The following is a 17297-nucleotide window of genomic DNA, read 5'->3' on the forward strand; positions in this document are numbered from 1 at the left end:
ATGGGAGTTCGAGGGGTTCCGGGTTCGGGGTTCACGGGGGTTAAAGGAGGACTTGGAGGTGAAACGCGAGGCGCCGCAGAAGAGCAGCAGATCGCGCCAGGGATGGATTCGGCCTTGGCGCCCGAGGCATCAATCGCTCGGCCTATTCAACCCTATTGACGGTCCTTTCGGGACCATGTTTGAAGAGTACTACGTGAGAGCAGACACAGGCCTTTCCAATGCCATATTCATTCATTCCAACAGATGAATCACTTCTGACATGAACGGTGGAGGGGATCGCCTCATTAAAACCCCTAAAACCCAATGGGTGAAAACGGGGGAAAGAGTGCGACTGGCCATACGGGCCAGGGGCTTGTCCCTCCCACTTCCCTATATATAGTATACCTATATACACAGGGGTGTGCCTTTAAAGGCATCACTCCCTCAAACATCCATTTCGGCCCCAAACCTCACTCCCGTCCCCAGCTCTTCCGTCGCGTTCACTAGCTGTTCCGCCTGGTTACGTACCGTATACCAGGTGTCGTAGTCGTAGGTGTCGTGTCCATCAACGATTCTCATGAATCGGTCGATACAGGCGATGATGCGTTCGCCTTCGATGATGTACTGGCAGCATGTAGGATGGAGGGGTCGTATGCCGTTGGAACGGCGCTCAGTACTGTCGTCGGTGTCGGTCTCGTCTTCGAGGCCGTGAAAGTCGTCCACCAAGGCGTGGTAGAAGAGCCTGTATTGCTCCATGGTGCCGTTGCAGATGATGTGGAAGAAGTGCAGGTAAGCTTCTTCCTTTGTGCATTTGTCGCAGCGGCTTATTCTCTCGATTGGGTCGATGATACGTTGGAGGTCTTCGAGAGTCAATTTGGTGGGTTCCCTCCCGGAGATGGACGTCGTGCCCAGAGCCCCATCCAATGCAATCGACAAGATATCGTTGCAGATGCATGGAAGAGGGTGGGCGTAGTCGGTGAGGCGGAGGGGTTTCGGGTTGAAGCGCTTGGCGCTACTTTTGCGAAGGGAGGGGGAGGGCGAAATCGACGCAGAAGCGGAAGTAGATGGCGTGGCGTATACGGCCGGTCTGTTTTGGCGTCTGCGGCGCGTTTCCTTACTCCTGCGGAGGGAGGTCGATGTCGAGGCTGAAACTGATCTCTTGAGCCAGGCAACCATTTTGGCTGATGGCTTGTTGAAGTTGTCGATATTGGTAGTTAGTGAGCTGTTGGCTCTGTTTGGTAGACAGCGTCGGGAGGATTCGAGATATTAGAGGGCCAGCCTCTTGCTCTGGTTGAATGAAAGGACGATTTGGTATATCAGGACAAGCTTCTTGCTTGTCTTTAACGAGAGGAGGAAATTCGAAGTCTTAGTCGAATGTGAGTAGCGCGAGAGGCGTTCTACTACGCTGGAGGAGACGGTCTACGGAGGAAAGAGAAGGGAGGAAGAGCAGAGGCCTCACAGGGGTTCTTATAGCCCATCATGGGCATGGATAACGTCAAGAATACCGTTTTGTGATGGAATAATGGATCATATACTTTGAAATTGTCGTCAAAGTGACGAACCAACCGAGCTTCTTCCCCCGAAACCATTGGCGAGGAAGAAGACGCCGGGGAGCTTGTCTGTATAGACGCAAACCATGCCGACTGTGTCGATGTCATGTTTACAACGAATAGCTGCTTGCGACTCCTTTGCCCGATGGTGATGCCAACTGAAGACTGCATTTGCACTGCTGAAGCTTTCCGGACACAGGGACAGATGCTCAACTTCCATGAGGATACGTCTTTCATATGCAAACGATGGACCTAGATAAGTCCATCTTTATGATCTCAAAGGAGTACGTCTTCTCTGTCTTGGCCGGGGCAGGATTTGGCGTGCTGGAATGGTGACCGGATTGACAGAGGCATATCGTCATGATGTCCTCGAGGCCCCGAGGGACAGCTTCTTGTATCCGTACTGTATTGAAATCTTCTCTTCGGTCAAGTCTGGTCTTTTCGTTCTCATGGATGATCACAAGGGGCTGTCGATGTAGACAGTCATTCCTTTCCCCTGTCTGGTCTGGCCATGCTGCCTGCCATCTGCTGATATCCTTGATACTAGTCGGACTGGATACGATCATGGTAGTCAGTACACCGCGCAAGACATAGATCATTCGGGAACCGACCAGAACGTTCGTGCCATGTATTGTCAGGATTGCTGGATGGTGAGGATGCAGACAGTCGGGGGGGGGTGCTTTGGTCTACCCCGGATTCGGGGCGGACTATGAATGAATGAATACTATGAATAGCAGCAGTCGAGGGAGCCATTATTGGCTTGGGTTGTTTTTTCCGGGCGGACGGGACGGGTGCGTGCCGGTTCCCTGGGAGGAGAGGGGGCAGGAGAGAGAAGAGAAAATAGTAACGAGTAGTAATTAGAAATATTTCGAAAGTACGCGGTGGAAATAAATAAGGGATGGCAGCGATCCGCGGGATGGATCGGGCGGGGCCACAGGGCTGAGCAGCAGAAGACATGCAGCAGCGCAGCTGACTGACGACTGACAGTGCCGAACCCCTCTTGAGTCGGGACTAACTAGTCCGCTTCCTCTCTCCCGCCCTCTTCTTCTTCCTCTCCCTCTCCCTCTCCCTCTCTCTCTCGGTCCCCTCCTGCTCTTACTCTCTCTTCTCTCTTCTCCTTTTCTCTTTTCCTTTCTCCCCTTCCCTCCCCTTCCCTCTTCTTCTCTTCCCTTTTCGTCACCTTCTCTCTCCCCGTCCCCGTCACCCGTCTCTTCAGGAGGGCCAGTCACCTGAGCTTGGCACTATTTCGCTGGACCCAAAAACGTCATCGTCTCCAGCCCCAAACCTTGGCCGCGCTAGGCAGACGGATTAGACCGCGCGGGCTTTCCATCGTCATTTCCACCTTCGCCCCGTTTTGGCGGTGGTTTATATAAAATCCATGAGCGCCCAACGACGGTGAACCCACCCCTGTGCTCGACTGATTCAATCGGTCCCTCGTTCATCGCGAAGATGGCCTCCACGGACCCCTCTCTCCTCAACGGAGTTCAGTCACCCGCCCGCCCCGCGCCCTCCCAGACCTCCTCCAACTCCACTCCAGGTCAATTCCTCACCGGCAAGCAGGAACACTGTCAGTGCCCCTCCCCGCATCGTGTTTTTCCGCCTATCCCCCGTCTTAACTAACACCAACGGCCGCAGACCTCAAGCGCGAACTCATCTCCCGCCAGGTTGAGAGCGAAATCGCCGAGCTAAACTCGCCCACCGCGCTCAAGCGCTTCGGTGCCCCCTTCAAGTCGGACTTTGGGGAAGTGGCCCCCGTCGACTCGGAACTCCCCATTCTACGATACATTTTCGTGCACCATGTGCGCAACTTCCCATTCCTCGACCAGGCGCGCGAGAAGGAGTTCTGGCAAGATAAATTGCAGGTGGTGCGTGTGCCCTCGCAAACAACCCCACCCCTGCAGCGCGTGACGCTGATTGACGGAATCGAATCTAGTTCCTGGAGTCCTTTGCAAAGAAGCATGTGTCGTCCTCGGAGGATCGCTTGGAGGAGACGAAGCGCAGGAAACTAGCGCGGAAGTGTGAGAAACTCGTCGAGCTCATGATGGTCTCGGGCATCCCGACGGCATCGGGCTACGAGGAGCGCATTCAGTTCTCCGAGATGGAGGTCGTCGATCGCGGAGCCAACGAAACGGGCCTGCTCGTCAACATGCCCGAAGGGAATGCAATCCATGGATGGGATATCAATGTCGCTGCCGTACGAATCACTTCGGTCCGGCGCACCGTGCGCTATCATCAACATGCGGTAGGTGACATCCGTGACCGGTCAGTTCATCGGGCAGTCTTGCTAATACGCAAGCTAGGAATTCATCCTGAGAGTGCGACGAGAAGGACAGTCGGACATTTTCGTGGCCCGTCGCTACGGCGATTTCGCCAGATTTCACAAGCGACTGCGCACCGAGTTCCCCGTAAAGCCCCTCCCACCCCTCCCGCGCAAGAACAAATCCTCCTCCACGAGCTGGTTCGGCTCCGCAGATGACGAAGCGTCCTCGGTCTCTTCCGTGTCAACAGTGGGTACGAACGCCGTGGAAGACGGCCATTCACCGCGGACCCTGGCCCCTGGGAATCACCATCAGCGCTCATTGTCCCGATCCTCGATGCGGTCGTTGAGATCGCCCAGAGCATCGGGCGAAGGCTTGAGAGAAACGGTGCTTTACCGGGAAGACCAGAGGGTCTCCCTCCGGGCGTTCCTTCGCACCTTGCTGCAAAACAAGCGGATAGCGGAGACAAAGACTATGGAGGAGTTTCTCACTGCGGACCCCATCACCCTGAACGAGGAGGAGAAGATGGATATGCAGCGGAGGAAGGATGTCGATGCGATCAGGATCGAGGAACAAAAGCGATTCTACGAAATCGCCAGGGCACGCGCGGCTGAATTGGACGTGTACATGGAGAACTTCCGCCGAGATATCGTGGAGAGCAGTAAGTAAAGCGAACTTTTCGATTCGCAAGTATCGTGCTGACGGTGACTGCACTCTAGACGGGTTGACAAAGCTGTTCGCTGAAATCAAGGAGAAACCAACAGTGCAGGACCTCAGTCCCCCATACCAGAAGTTTGCCGAGTGGCTTCGGATTGAGTACGTGACCAGCACATTTTTTTCTTGTCGGGTTGCCAGACTAACCGACGCTCCTCTAGGGTTGCTGCTACGCTCTATCATCTATTCCTAGCCGAAGACAACTCACCCGAGTTGTTCGCACAGGCCAAGAGGATACACTCCCTGGTCCCGTACACGCTTCTCAAAAATGTGATTCGGATTGCCAACCCAGCGGCCGTCATGGCAGGCGTGCTGGACCTCTTCCTGGCTCAGCCCTTCGGCTCGCGATCGCTTCTCCAGCGCATTTTCTCCATGACCCTGCATGATGGAATTAAGGCCTTCCAGAAGTCGATTGACGCACTGGCGGCGAAGGTGGAAGATCCCATCCTCTGCCAGAAGTTGAAGGCCTTTACGGATGCCGACGAAGAACTCAAGAATGAGGTTCGCGCCGAGGCTGCTGCTGAAGATGTCGATATCATCGTGGCCATCCTGCGCACCGACCTCCTGCCGCCGGAGCTGACCCCGGAGCAATTTGGCAAGGTGTTTAATGCCTACGTCGCCTGGACCCAGGCCGTGGATAATGTAGAGGCGGAGCTCCGGGAGGGTGCGCATTGGTTCGCGAACCTGAAACAGTTGCTGAAGCTTTACACTCGTCAACGCGATAAGGCTATGATGCTCAGCATTGTCGAAGAACCCGTCACCCTGCAGCTTTTCCGCGACCTGTTCACCATCTTCTATGAGCCTCTGGTCCGCGTCTACAAGTCGGCCAACGTGTACAGCAGCATCACCGACTTCGCCCGTTTTGCCGACGACGCCATCTCGGTGATAGAGAAATGTCAGCGGCAGGATGTGTCGGCGGACCCGAACCAGACGGTGCAGGCGTTCATCGACCTCTGCGAACGTCATCAGAGCAGCTTTTATAAATTTGTGCATGAGGTGCATCTGCACGACAACGGACTTTTCAGCTCTCTGATGTCGTGGATTGAGGACATCCTGGAGTTCTTGCGCAAGGGGCCGCGCGGAGGTGAGCTGGACATGAACGCCTTGCTTCTCGGCGCCAAGGATGTTGGACAGGTGGACAAGGACAAGGCCCTCGAGGAGATCAATGCTCTGATCCAATGGCACGAGGACCGGAAACGGTGGCATCTGAACAAGACCCGGCAGAAGATGGCGGCGGAGGGGACGGGCAATGAAGGCTACGTGGGCAACGCGAGTTTCCGGGGCAGCGACTTTGGTCTGGACGAGGTATGTGATTTCCCGGGACTGATCTACCAATGGGCGACCTGCTAACAGTGGAAATTTCAAGGGCGAGCTCGAAGACCTTAGCATCTCGGACGCGGAGTCTGATCCGTCAGACGAGCTGGACGAGGAGGAGGATCTCGACCCGATCTCGGCGGAGCGCAGACGGCGGGTCAAGCAGCAGGACCAGCTGCGGCGCACGGCGGGCGAGCCGGTCAAGCCGGAGGTGCAAGAGATCCTCAAGCTGTCCGACTCGTTTGGGGTCATGTTACGACAGGTGCTGGCGGAGTAATGTGGGGGTGCATGTGCGGTTGCATTGTTGAGATACCCTAGAGTCTATACACATGCCTCGTATACATCGTTGGTTTTGGGACGCTTTGATGGCTTTGCTGCTGGAGGGTGGGGGGGGGGATAGACAAGATCTGCTAATGATTGGGGCCTCCTGAATGTTGCATCATACTATTATTATAGAGATAAACCAGGAATGATTACTTATTAAGGTGTTCGGCAGTCTGGATGTCACCGTAGGAGTGAACGTAACGTTAGTTGACGTTAATATAGTTTCCATGGCGACAATCGACGCCGGTCTTCTCCCACCCCGAGTAAACACCACAACCAGGAGGACTGGCAGTCCCATCGAGTCCATTCCCCCACATTCCTGACCTTCCACAAGATGCTGCCACTCACCAAGAATGCCGGCTCGCCCAGGAAGGCGGTGCCTCTGCGGGGATTGTTCGCCCAGGGGGTCTGGCGCTGCAACTGCGCCGAACGGCCGCCAGCCGTGCGCCGCCAGACCAAAAACCACGGCGTCCACCATGGGCGATGGTGTACGTTGTGCTCTGTTCTGTTCTGGATTCGCAGACGTCACTAACCAAGGCCTCCCCCCGCAGTCTACACCTGCCAGAAATCGGGGATGCAACAGTGCCGCTTCTTCCTCTGGGCCAGCGACGCCGAAGCCCGCGAGAAACAGGCTGTGCTCTCCAACTCTCACACCGAGCCCACCTACAACAATACCTTCAACAATACCTTCAACACCAGCTTTGCCAGCAACTCCTCCTCCCTCGCCCCCGAGACCCCCACCAAGAAACCCCGCCTCTCCTCCTCCTCCTCCTCCTCCACCGGCGGCCTGCTTACCCCGCAAACCGACCGCACCGTCCGCTTCGCCTCCAACGACAACTCCTTCTCCACCACCGCCATGCCCTCCGGCTGCGGCAGCTTCGGATCGCCCCCTCACAGCGCCAAAGCCCGCATGATGGCCGAAGACATGGACGAATTCGAATGGGACGATGAAGACGATGTCGCCGTGGGGCAACTCCTGCCCCCGACGCAGACGCAGACGCAGTCACACTCACACTCACAGACGAAGTCGCAGACCCAGCCACAGCCACAGCCCCAGCCCCAACCCCCACTCCGCCAGCCAGACTTCGGACTCCCCAAGACTCCCCACCGCACAGAACGCATCCCCAGTCTATCAAGCTCGTCGTCTTCAGCCTCGTTTTCATCGTTCCCCCCACCAGGAAAGAGAAAGTTCTCGGATCTCGAAGATGACGGCGATAGTCAGCGGACGGTAGGGGTTACGCCCCCGGCGACGATGTCGGCGAAGCGGGCCTATACGGACCATCGCATTGCGCCGTTCAGCTCGTCTGTGCCGCCGTCGTCGATCGAGTTCTCGACTACGCCTACGCCGGCGCGGTTCCGGGGTGTAACACCGGGGGGCGGCGCATCGGGATCGGGATCGGGATCGCTGGAGTCGTCCGAGGTGGCGGCGCAGGCGATCACAGCGCTGGAGAAGAATCAGGTCGTCCTGACGAAGCAGGCGAGGGATGAGCTGGTGGATCTGCTGAATAAGTATGAGTTGAAGATGAAGGGGATTGTCCGGGGTAGGGATATTTCGAGGATTGCGTTGAAGAAGAAGGATGAGCAGATTGAGCGGTTGAATGAGAGGGTGAAGATGTTGGAGGAACGGGGACTATAGAGAGGATATCTTTCGGAGGGAGGGCTAAGGCTGAGGATGAGGCAATTGATCTACATAGTATGGATCTTTGCGCGCATCTACGAGGTTGCACTGTATATCGACTCGCGCTGGGTTCGCGTCTGCTGGACGGATGATGTAGTTAGCTGTGGCAGTAGTGGTAATAGCATCCTAGTATGTATATAGTTTATGTGAATTACTTGTACTTGCTTGCTTGCTTGCTGGTGTCCTTGATCCCACTCGTTCGTTCTCTCCCAGTCCAGCGTAGATCACGTGCCGATAAGCCTGCCATGTGACGGCCCAAATCGCGCGTCAAAAAATGCCGGCGGCGTCGAAGATTCTCGGATTCTTCCACCAGACGGACTCAACAGACCCATTCCAGCCAGTCAATGCCTCCTCCCTCCCTCTACGTGCTCTAACCCCAATACCCAATACCCACTCCCCCACTACTCGACTAAGGTATCGATACCTTGCCCCCCTATCCATGGACATCGACTCCGCGCCCGCCCAACCGCTCCGCAGCGACGTCCCCGCCATGTTTCGACCCCCCGTCAACCGGGCCATGCGAGTCCTGGACCGGTCCTTCTTCAAGACCACCGTGCCCGTCACCGCGGCCACCATCTACAAGGCCTCCGACATCTCCAGCGTGCGCGCCAAGCTGCAGAAGAGTCGCGATCTGCTGCTGTTGCCGAGGCTGAGCTCCATCCGCGATATCGAGAAGGACAATTTCGTGCGGAAGTGTCTGCTGCTGAAGGAGGAGGTCAAGCATGATGGTTCGTTGGTCTATCCGGTTGCGTCGGTGTGGGGTTTGGGATAGGAAGGGCTGACATCTGGTGTAGACGCTGCGACGTGGTCGCCTACGGTCACGGAGCTGGTGGAGAAGGGACTGGTTGGCGTTGGGCCGTATGATCTGACGTTGGAGTACGATTATTGGACGTATGGTGGGTTTCTTCTCTGGTCTCGCTGTTTTGGCTGTTTGTAGGCTAATGAGCACAGCGGATATCATGGCCGCCATTCTCCCGGAGGAAATGCTGGACGAGATCCCCCAGGGATTCACACAGGTCGGTCACGTCTGTAAGTTCTTCCATGTCAACTCAATGGGTGGTGGGGAGCTGACGGATCAGCCCATCTGAACCTCCGCGAACAATATCTCCCCTATAAGACCTTCATCGCGGAGGTCCTGTTGGACAAGAACCCCAACATCCGGACGGTGATCCGCAAGACCGAGGACGTGGGCTCCCACAGCCAATTCCGCACGTTCCCCTTCGAGCTGCTGGCGGGCGACAACGACCTGAACGTCATCCAGCATGAGCAAAACTGCGAGTTCCGCTTCGACTACTCCCGCGTGTACTGGAACAGCCGTCTGGAGACGGAGCACCGTCGTCTGGTGGACAAGTTCCGCCCCGGCGAGATGGTCTGCGACGTCATGGCGGGCGTTGGACCGTTCGCCGTCCCCGCCGGCCGCAAGAAGATCTTCGTGTGGGCCAACGACCTCAACCCCCACGGATACGAGGTCATGCAGGACGCCATCAAGCACAACAAGGCCGACAAGTTCGTCACCCCCTTCAACAAGGACGGCCGGGACTTCATCCGCTGGTCTGCCCGCGAGCTGCTGGAGTCTCCGCTCACGGTGACCGTCGAGCCGAAGATCCGCCGCAGCAAGAAGGCCGCCGCCGAGGAGCAGGGCCTGGCCCTTCCCCAGCCCGAGGTCTTCCACCGCCCCACCGTCTTCCACCACTACGTGATGAACCTCCCCGGAAACGCCATCGAGTTCCTCGACGCCTTCGTCGGTGTCTACGCCGGCAAGGAGTCCCTCTTCGCGCCCCACACCTCCCAGCGTCTGCCCATCGTCCATGTGTACTGCTTCTCCGGCCACTCGGACGACGAGCACGACGACCACGTCGACATCTGCCAGCGCATCTCCGAGCGCATCGGCCACACCATCACCACCGAGGACCGCGTCGGTGGCTCCGGCAACCAGGAGATCGAGCTGGCGATCCACAACGTCAGACTGGTCAGCCCCAACAAGCAGATGTTCTGCGCGAGCTTCCGTCTGCCGAAGGAGGTGGCTTTCAAGCAGGTGTAGAACTGTCAAACAACTATAGCTTTCAAACAGCTGCACAACTTCTGTCTCTGCCACCTGATGATGCTGGTTATTATACATCCCACCCCATCCGATCATCTATCGCATAGCATTTGGGCGTTCTGGCTATGGATATAGAAACGTGTCGATAAATGTCGAATTGATACCCTTCCTACTCTTCCTTGCTTGCTTGTTCTTGTAACCCACCTAGTAAAGCGCATTTCCGCCCGCCATCCAAAATACAAAGAGAATAGTCTATCCAACTAGATAAGCGTAGCTAAACCGAATGTGAAAGAAAGATTCACAAAGTAGTACTCACTCCGTACATCACATGCACTCACCACCCACACCCAATCCCAAGGCGGTAAGCTACCGTTAACCCCCTCACCGCCCTAACCTGCCGGTGCAAAACTCCGCACTCCCGATCCCGCACCAGCTCAGCTCAGTTCCGCTCCATCACCATCAACATCAATCCAACGTCAATATTCCGGTCTAGTCAAGTGCACTCCGCCACCTCCCTCACTCAAACCCTGACGACCATCCCATCCCCCTACTCCCCCCACGGGGCCTTTGACATTCACTACGCATCGCGGAACGGAACCACGGAACAGACCATCACCATGAGCGTCCAACTCCCCCCAGCAACCCACCGCAAGCGCGCCCTCCCGCAAGGCGAACTCGAAGCCGCCTCGACCCTCCGTCTCGGCGCAGACCAGAATACACACACGCTGTCGCTGTCCGAGGCGCGGCTCGTTATTAATAAGGTGTTGGAGAATAAGCGGAGAGGGGGGAAGAAGTATGAGGAGCCGGAGTGAGTTGTCCTCCCTATTTGTCTATTTTTCTGGCTATTTATCTACTGGATATGTTTTGTGGGGGGGGTTGCTGTGCGAGTTGGTGGTGGGATTATTGTCCTAGTTGGTGGTGGGGGGGTGGAAAGGAGAACAAAAGAGAGAGAGAGAGAGAGAGAGAGAGAGAGAGAGAGAGAGAGAGAGAGAGAGAGAGAGAGAGATGCAGAAGAAATAGTGCAGTGCAGTGCTAACATGTATCTCTTCTTGCCTTCAGGAACCTGACCAAGACGCTCGACTATCTGGAGGTGTTTGCGCGGTTCAAGGACGAGGAGAATATCAAGGCCGTCGAGCGGTTGTTGAATTCGCATACCGAGTTGGAGATGTTTGAGAGATCGCAGTTGGGTAGGTTTTCATTTCTCTTTCTTCTTTCTTCTGCTTTTTTTTGTTGGGTGCAGGTGAGACGGGGAGTTGGGTGTTGAGTTGTGAGAAGGATGAGGGATATGCTGTTACTCGAGCTGAGGGTGTTCCGCATCTCCCCGCCGATATACTTCCCATACCACGCCACGCCATGCATACCATGTCCATGCGCTGATACCCAATTAGGAAGTCTATGCTGCGACAACGCGGAGGAAGCCAAGTCACTCATCCCGAGTCTGCAGCACAAGATCTCCGACGGGGATCTGCAGGAGCTGCTGGATGAGTTGACCAAGTTGCGGAATTTTACGGAGTAGTCTGTCCCAAAACTTCTTCCTCTGGCTTTGCGCCAACGTACAATGTTTTCCGCTGTGGGAGAGAGGGCTGTTTGGCTTTGGTTTGGGATAGCATGGAGTTTTGGAGTTAATCAACTATGGTGGGTGGATGATGCGATGCATATGCGGTGGGGAGAACAGAAAAATGGCATGGTACACTGTATGTATCTATGTATGGATAGATGGAGGTTCAAGCGCTGTGTGTATTTCTTGCATTTCGGACGATCATCTGCTGTCTGATGTCGTCATAAAAAATCAAAGTACTTTGCTGCAAACTCCAATCATCCATCCATTGGGAGCTATTATTATTATTATTATTATTATTAATGACCCCCAGTAAAGTTTCCCGCGGATGGGAGAGCCAGTCGGCCGATACCATGAAACCGGTCAATGCTTGAGGGTGTTGCGGTCGCGGTTCGGACAACTTAACGAGATCCTTGGGCGCGGCGAGGCACTAGATCTAAAAGCAGTATCGGTTGGATAATCGAAACCCCAAGGATTGGGCCAGATCATATGGCTCTAGCACGCCATGGGCCTCCCGCTCGTTATAGTAACACACTGCTATTTACTATTACCTACTCCTTCTCCTACCTGCTGCTTCTGGTAGTGTTCGCATCCTCAGGCCATGATGCGCTGTACCTTTGCATTAAGTAATGGGAATCAGCCGAGGAGAGGCTGCGCTGCATGCGTGCCGGCTAGAGGGTTCTGATGGTGTAATATTAAATTATTAACTCGGTTATAAGTTATAACAGTAGTCATAGTAACTTGGTAGTAGTGCACCGTGCTAGTAGCAAGCCTCTATGGGGCATGGCATAAGCACTGACGGCTTCCCCAGAGATACCAGAAGATCTGACGGTGACGAAGTATCCCCAGATCATCACCTCATCAGTCAGACTTCAGGATCAGATAGAGACTCCGTACTGGGTACGACAGGACACCAGCGCGGCCAACAAGACCCCAAGTACCGGTACCTGAATCAAGCTCAACCCCGGCGCCCGTCGAACCTTAGCCGTTCAAGCGAATCGCGGCCTGCGAGGCAGTAATTGCCATTAATAAGACCGGTCAGCAGAGCTGCCCAAGGGCGTGACGCCCACCAATCACCACCCCGGGGATTTTCCCGACGACCTTGCAGCCAACTCTCCCTCTTCCCCCCCCCATGTGGGCTTGTTGGGGCTGCTGAGGCTGTGGGGAAACCCGCCAGCTGCAGGGCCGATCCCCGTTGCCGGCTCGCGCTAGACCGCTTTGGCTGGCTTTCCCCGGTCATGATTGGCCGCGCGATGGCGTTATCGGGATGATGTGATTGGCAACGATCCTGAGTAATCGAGGCTTGGTGAGAGGTCGCGGGCCCGTGATAGGTCGGGAAGGCCTGACGATGGCCTTTCCCCAGGCACGCCGCACCAGATGGCCACTCACTACTGTACCTACTATGTCTCCGGATGGGCTAGTTAGTTCACGGCGAGACAGGCACCGCGCTTGCACCTTATTTATTTATTTTTTTTTTCTTTTCCTCTTTCCTCCTTCTTCTTCTTCCTTTTCAGCTATTCTCTCGCAGGATTCGAAGGGCAATTCCATTACCTCAAGGGAACCTTAACATTCACCCGGCGGCGGTTCTTAAACCCCCTCCCCCCAAGTTTCGGGCGGTCGGGGGGCAAACCTGTACGTAATACCAAGGCCCCGGTCGGCAGCCAACCGATGGCAGGCCCAATCAGGCGGGCGTAGCTTATCTGGACGAAGGGCAGGAAGTTGAGGCGAAAGCAGACCGAAAGGGCGGACAACCATCCAGGCGCATATCTGTTACGTGTGGGAAACCGGGCGATGGGGAGAGTGGGAAGGGGGCCTCGCTGATCGATCGCTTCATCCGGAGATTCTCTTATTGATCCTGATGACTGTTCCCGGGCTGGAGTCATCGACTCCGGATGAGAGCATTATAATCACGGCGAGGGACTGCATCCTTTGCCTTTCACTCGGTCAGTTGTCTGAAACTCTGAAGGGGCAACAGTCACAGTCCGTCAGTCAGTCCGTCAGTCAGTCAGTCACAGACCATCTACGAAGAGTACCATCAGATTCATCCGATCTACTGATCTAATTTCAACAAGATATATCCATCATCTTATATCTTGGAGTCTATCTCCATCTGGCGGCTCCGGTTCCGCTGCCCTGTACTCCCCGACGTATCATTCCTGGCTTGGGTCTTCACCGTCCTCCCCTCCTCCCCCATCACATCATCATCCATTCCTTCACTTCAATCGTCCATTCCTTCTATCTACGACTTCCATCCTTCCTTCTGACGTTCCGTCGAGTCCCTGATAAGCTTCCCGGTCAGACCGTGCAGCCATTGGTCGGTGCGCGCGACGGGATCACCGCGCGACTTGCAGCGCTACAATATCTCCTCCCTCTATCAGTACTCAGTATCAACCCCAGATAAACCCTCCTGGCTCGATCGAGCCCTGCGCGCGCTCTCATTGCGGAGCTCTCTTTCGGCGGACATTCCGGGCCACCCGGTTCGTTTACGTGACCGAATCGCATTGATTCTCATCCGCTATCAATCCCATTCCCATTATTGTTTCTGTTACGGAGGAGGCCTGTTTATCTGCCTGCCTGCTCTCAGCCCTCCTGCCCGCGTCTACCCTTCCTCCCTCCCTATCTCTCTCTCTCTCTCTCTCCGTCTATCTCCCCGTCGCTATCTGCTCGCCTGTCCACCCTGGCCGCTCTGAATGGCTGCCGTTATCACCCTCCAGTCGTCCTCGACGACGACGGGGCCGACGGCCCCCTCGCCCGCTGCCTTCCATCAGCCCTCTGACCACCACCACCAAATACTTCGGCCCCGGGTCCAGCAGCAACCCCAATCCCAATCCCAGTCCCTGTCCCTGTCCCAGTTGTCTCCTCCCCTCCAACCCGGTTCGACCACCACCTCCACGCCTCACTCGCCCGCCTCGTCGATTGCCACCCTGCCCCGTGTGACTGCCGCACCAGGTCGGGATGGGCCCTGCGACGCCTGTGTGCGCAGAAAGAGTCGATGTGCCATGAACGAAATGGTCAATAAGTGCTACTCGTGTGACTTCCACCGCCAGGACTGCACCTTCACCCTGTCCGTGACCAGTCGGCCCGGCACGGCTGATGTACAGCTCAAAAAACGTAAATTGGACGACACCGACCCCGAGGAGGTGGAATCCCCCAAGAGGTATGATTTCACCGGCCTGCCAGGCTGCCAGACGCCCCGGCCGATCTCGGAACGTAGCAGATTACAGTTGAAACGCTAACCTGGGTCCCCGCTGCCAGACAATCTACCCTCCCCCCAGTCTCCAAACCAGACAGCTCCCGCCCACAATTGAACCCTCACCACCTGATCCCATCCGCATATTGGTCCCAGTCCACCCAACACATCGGCCTCACCACCGAGCTCGAGCCTGCCCTTCTGGAGTTCCTCCCGCTGGACCAGAACAACGAAGGCTGCGTCGCCACGTCTCGCGTGCGTAAGTTTGCCGACGACGGCACCTTCATGCGGGTGGTCAACACCCGATCCCACGCGGACTCCCCGCAAACCGCCACCCTGGATGCCATTGAGAGCCTGGTTGCCCCCTATGGCTCCACACTGGTGGAGAAGTTCTTTGAGAATGTTCATCCCACCTTCCCTGTCCTCATGGAGGACAGCTTCCGCCAGTCCTACCGCGCCCGGACCGGCATCTCGCCGCTGCTCCTGTCCGCCGTCTACGTCCTCGCCTTGAAGTTTGTCGACGTGGGCCCCATCTCGCAGTCCGTCCGACGCCCGGATGCGAACCGCCTGGAGAGCACCGCCCTCAAGCTCCTGATCGAGTCCCTGCCGGCCCCGTCCATGTCGACCGTCCAGGCCGGCCTGCTGCTGATGCAGAGGTCCAACCTGGCCACGGCGGCCTTGAACGCGCAGCTCGTCACCGCCGGCTTCGAGCTGGGCCTGCACCAAGACTGCTCTCACTGGCGGATGGAAACCTGGGAGAAGGGCCTCCGGAAGCGCCTGGCCTGGGCGCTGTATATGCAGGACAAGTGGTCTGCCCTCGTGCACGGCCGTCCGTCGCACATCTTCTCGTCCAACTGGACGGTGCAGGATCTGGTGGAGCAGGATTTCTCCGACGCGTTCTCCGGCACGTCCCATCATGACGATGCGCCCGTGGGTCATGGCCCGCTCTCTTTCTGCCACATGGTGGCCCTGACGACCATCCTGTCCGATATCTTGGACCGCTTCTACACCCTGCAGGCGATCGAGGAGTTCAGGGCGGCTGGAAACAACCGCACTCGCATGATCTTAGAGCGTGCCAAGCCGGCTCAGATCCGCCTGAAGGAGTGGTTCGGTCGTCTGCCGGCCCAGCTGAAGATGGACTCTGGAAATGACCTCTATGAGGTTATCAACGAGGACAATGCTCGCAATGGGGCCTTGCACCTGGCCTACTTCGCCACGGAAATCACGCTCCACCGCTGCATCATCCGATCGCTTTCCCCGGCTACCGCCGACGCCTACCTCTCCCACATCTGCCGCTCCGCGGCCAAGACCCGTCTGATCTCCGCCATGGACTTTGTGAACCGACTTCGTCCCACACACCTGAGATCCTTTTGGCCCGCACCCTCGCGGACCAACTTCGCCCTGATCGGATCCTTCGGGGTGCTTCTCCGGGTCACTGCCCCGGCGAAGGAGGAATCGGAATTCTACCGGTTGCGCCTGTGCGAGTACCGGTGGACGCTGAGCGTGAGCAAGAAGGACGCCGAGTTCCTGGAATTCGCGTTGGAAAGCCTCGACAACGCCACGAACCTAGACCATTACGTGCCTGAGAAACCCGGCATCGACGAGCTGATGACCAGCTCCGCCAAACCCACGATCAACCCTCCCCGTCTGGGCGGAGTCACGCAGCTGGACGAATCGATCCTCGAGATCGACGCTCCTGGAGATAACGGCCTTGGGGGCACCTCATCCGTGATCTCGGGCCTCGCATCTCCTGCCACTTCCATTAGCGATGAAAGCTTACAGGATACCCCGATTCCACCGCTCTAGCGCAGTGTTTTCTCTTTTCTACCTTGTACATTGGACATACTACGACACCGGTCCATCTATTCCTCTACCTACCTCTTGATGCCCTGATGACCCTTCTCCGACTTCTGTTCGTTTACCAATCATGGCGCATTGCGTGATTTTTCCTTACTTGCCTTCAGAGCCCTGGAGGTCTTGGTTTCTTGATACCTCGGTTTCCTTTCTTTTCTTTTCCTGTTCGGTGTTGCGCCCGATGATGATTCCTTGCCGATTTAACGAATTAATTTCCCTGGATGGATGGATGGATGGATGGATGCACGCACGCATGAATGACTGACTGACTGATCTGATCTTCCGGCATGCATTGTATGTATATATGGGTTGCATGCACTCGAGTGTTACTGTTTGTTGTTACCTTTGTTTGTTTGTGTGTGTTTCTTCTTATGATGGATCTGGGATTGGCTGGATATAGACTGGGTTGGCCTTGGGATGGATAGATATGTAGCGTGGATTGTTTTTTTTTATCTTGCTACTCCTGGTCACACCTAAAATTGCATCACTTTGGATTATGAATCTTGTCTTGTATACTTTTGAGATTGAGTAGGTACCCAGACTGGTACGTAAGTAAGCAGTTAGTAGTTCCCTTGACCCGGGAAATGCGCATGTCCCTAACCTAAGCATAGTGTCTCCCGGACGGAGCAGGTGCCTATGAATATTGATTAGTACTGAGTATGAATGAGTATGAGTAGCCAAGCACCATCTAAGCATCCAAGCCAAACTTTCCGTAGATAGTCTCCCATCTCATCTAATCCAGCCCACTCCCAAGATAGATCCTTAGCACCCACCGACTCGACTCGACTCGACTCGACTAGACTAGACTAGACACCTGTCGTCCTCTTAGTTAGCCCC

The 17297-nt window shown here is 56.0% G+C and overlaps 6 protein-coding genes across 6 annotated transcripts; 5 read left to right on the forward strand and 1 right to left on the reverse strand.

Moving 5' to 3' along the window:
- Window positions 1-335: 335 nt before the first annotated feature.
- On the reverse strand, window positions 336-1267 carry BO70DRAFT_17087 (uncharacterized protein). Its single transcript, XM_025538368.1, has one exon. The coding sequence runs from the start codon at window positions 1153-1155 to the stop codon at window positions 424-426; it is 732 nt and encodes a 243-aa protein (XP_025404446.1). The 5' UTR covers window positions 1156-1267; the 3' UTR covers window positions 336-423.
- Window positions 1268-2614: 1347 nt separating this feature from the next.
- On the forward strand, window positions 2615-6287 carry BO70DRAFT_328044 (PX domain-containing protein). The gene is made up of 7 exons (XM_025540722.1): window positions 2615-3096; window positions 3165-3394; window positions 3463-3771; window positions 3830-4448; window positions 4507-4603; window positions 4663-5806; window positions 5868-6287. The coding sequence occupies exons 1-7, from the start codon at window positions 2979-2981 to the stop codon at window positions 6090-6092; spliced, it is 2742 nt and encodes a 913-aa protein (XP_025404447.1). The 5' UTR covers window positions 2615-2978; the 3' UTR covers window positions 6093-6287.
- An 83-nt stretch (window positions 6288-6370) lies between these two features.
- On the forward strand, window positions 6371-7927 carry BO70DRAFT_425380 (uncharacterized protein). The gene is made up of 2 exons (XM_025547679.1): window positions 6371-6627; window positions 6691-7927. The coding sequence occupies exons 1-2, from the start codon at window positions 6474-6476 to the stop codon at window positions 7773-7775; spliced, it is 1239 nt and encodes a 412-aa protein (XP_025404448.1). The 5' UTR covers window positions 6371-6473; the 3' UTR covers window positions 7776-7927.
- A 208-nt stretch (window positions 7928-8135) lies between these two features.
- Window positions 8136-10026, forward strand: trm5 (tRNA (guanine) methyltransferase). The gene is made up of 4 exons (XM_025540037.1): window positions 8136-8545; window positions 8612-8713; window positions 8769-8846; window positions 8897-10026. Exons 1-4 carry the CDS (start codon window positions 8257-8259, stop codon window positions 9856-9858), a joined length of 1431 nt encoding a protein of 476 aa, XP_025404449.1. The 5' UTR covers window positions 8136-8256; the 3' UTR covers window positions 9859-10026.
- Window positions 10027-10313: 287 nt separating this feature from the next.
- Window positions 10314-11664, forward strand: BO70DRAFT_376334 (DNA-directed RNA polymerase II subunit RPB4). Its single transcript, XM_025545123.1, has 3 exons — window positions 10314-10666; window positions 10918-11045; window positions 11247-11664. The coding sequence occupies exons 1-3, from the start codon at window positions 10476-10478 to the stop codon at window positions 11372-11374; spliced, it is 447 nt and encodes a 148-aa protein (XP_025404450.1). The 5' UTR covers window positions 10314-10475; the 3' UTR covers window positions 11375-11664.
- Window positions 11665-14106: 2442 nt separating this feature from the next.
- Window positions 14107-16412, forward strand: BO70DRAFT_392100 (putative C6 transcription factor (OTam); the record flags this gene model as incomplete). Its single annotated transcript, XM_025546263.1, has 2 exons — window positions 14107-14626; window positions 14692-16412. 2 exons carry the CDS (start codon window positions 14107-14109, stop codon window positions 16410-16412), a joined length of 2241 nt encoding a protein of 746 aa, XP_025404451.1.
- Between the last annotated feature and the right edge of the window lie 885 nt (window positions 16413-17297).

Source organism: Aspergillus heteromorphus (assembly GCF_003184545.1).
Source record: "Aspergillus heteromorphus CBS 117.55 chromosome Unknown BO70scaffold_1, whole genome shotgun sequence".
NCBI classification, from domain to species: Eukaryota; Fungi; Ascomycota; class Eurotiomycetes; order Eurotiales; family Aspergillaceae; genus Aspergillus; species Aspergillus heteromorphus.

Bases quoted from the DNA above. Each gene is read 5' to 3' on its own strand.
- BO70DRAFT_17087 (XM_025538368.1), bottom strand. From the start codon at position 1,155: ATGGTTGCCTGGCTCAAGAGATCAGTTTCAGCCTCGACATCGACCTCC.
- BO70DRAFT_328044 (XM_025540722.1), top strand. From the start codon at position 2,979: ATGGCCTCCACGGACCCCTCTCTCCTCAACGGAGTTCAGTCACCCGCC. The intron at 3,097-3,164 runs GTCAGTGCCCCT...CAACGGCCGCAG, and splicing joins CACCGGCAAGCAGGAACACT to ACCTCAAGCGCGAACTCATC. The intron at 4,449-4,506 runs GTAAGTAAAGCG...ACTGCACTCTAG, and splicing joins CCGAGATATCGTGGAGAGCA to ACGGGTTGACAAAGCTGTTC.
- BO70DRAFT_425380 (XM_025547679.1), top strand. From the start codon at position 6,474: ATGCTGCCACTCACCAAGAATGCCGGCTCGCCCAGGAAGGCGGTGCCT. The intron at 6,628-6,690 runs GTACGTTGTGCT...CTCCCCCCGCAG, and splicing joins CGTCCACCATGGGCGATGGT to TCTACACCTGCCAGAAATCG.
- trm5 (XM_025540037.1), top strand. From the start codon at position 8,257: ATGGACATCGACTCCGCGCCCGCCCAACCGCTCCGCAGCGACGTCCCC. The intron at 8,546-8,611 runs GTTCGTTGGTCT...CATCTGGTGTAG, and splicing joins GGAGGAGGTCAAGCATGATG to ACGCTGCGACGTGGTCGCCT. The intron at 8,714-8,768 runs GTGGGTTTCTTC...TAATGAGCACAG, and splicing joins GTACGATTATTGGACGTATG to CGGATATCATGGCCGCCATT.
- BO70DRAFT_376334 (XM_025545123.1), top strand. From the start codon at position 10,476: ATGAGCGTCCAACTCCCCCCAGCAACCCACCGCAAGCGCGCCCTCCCG. The intron at 10,667-10,917 runs GTGAGTTGTCCT...TCTTGCCTTCAG, and splicing joins AAGAAGTATGAGGAGCCGGA to GAACCTGACCAAGACGCTCG. The intron at 11,046-11,246 runs GTAGGTTTTCAT...ATACCCAATTAG, and splicing joins GTTTGAGAGATCGCAGTTGG to GAAGTCTATGCTGCGACAAC.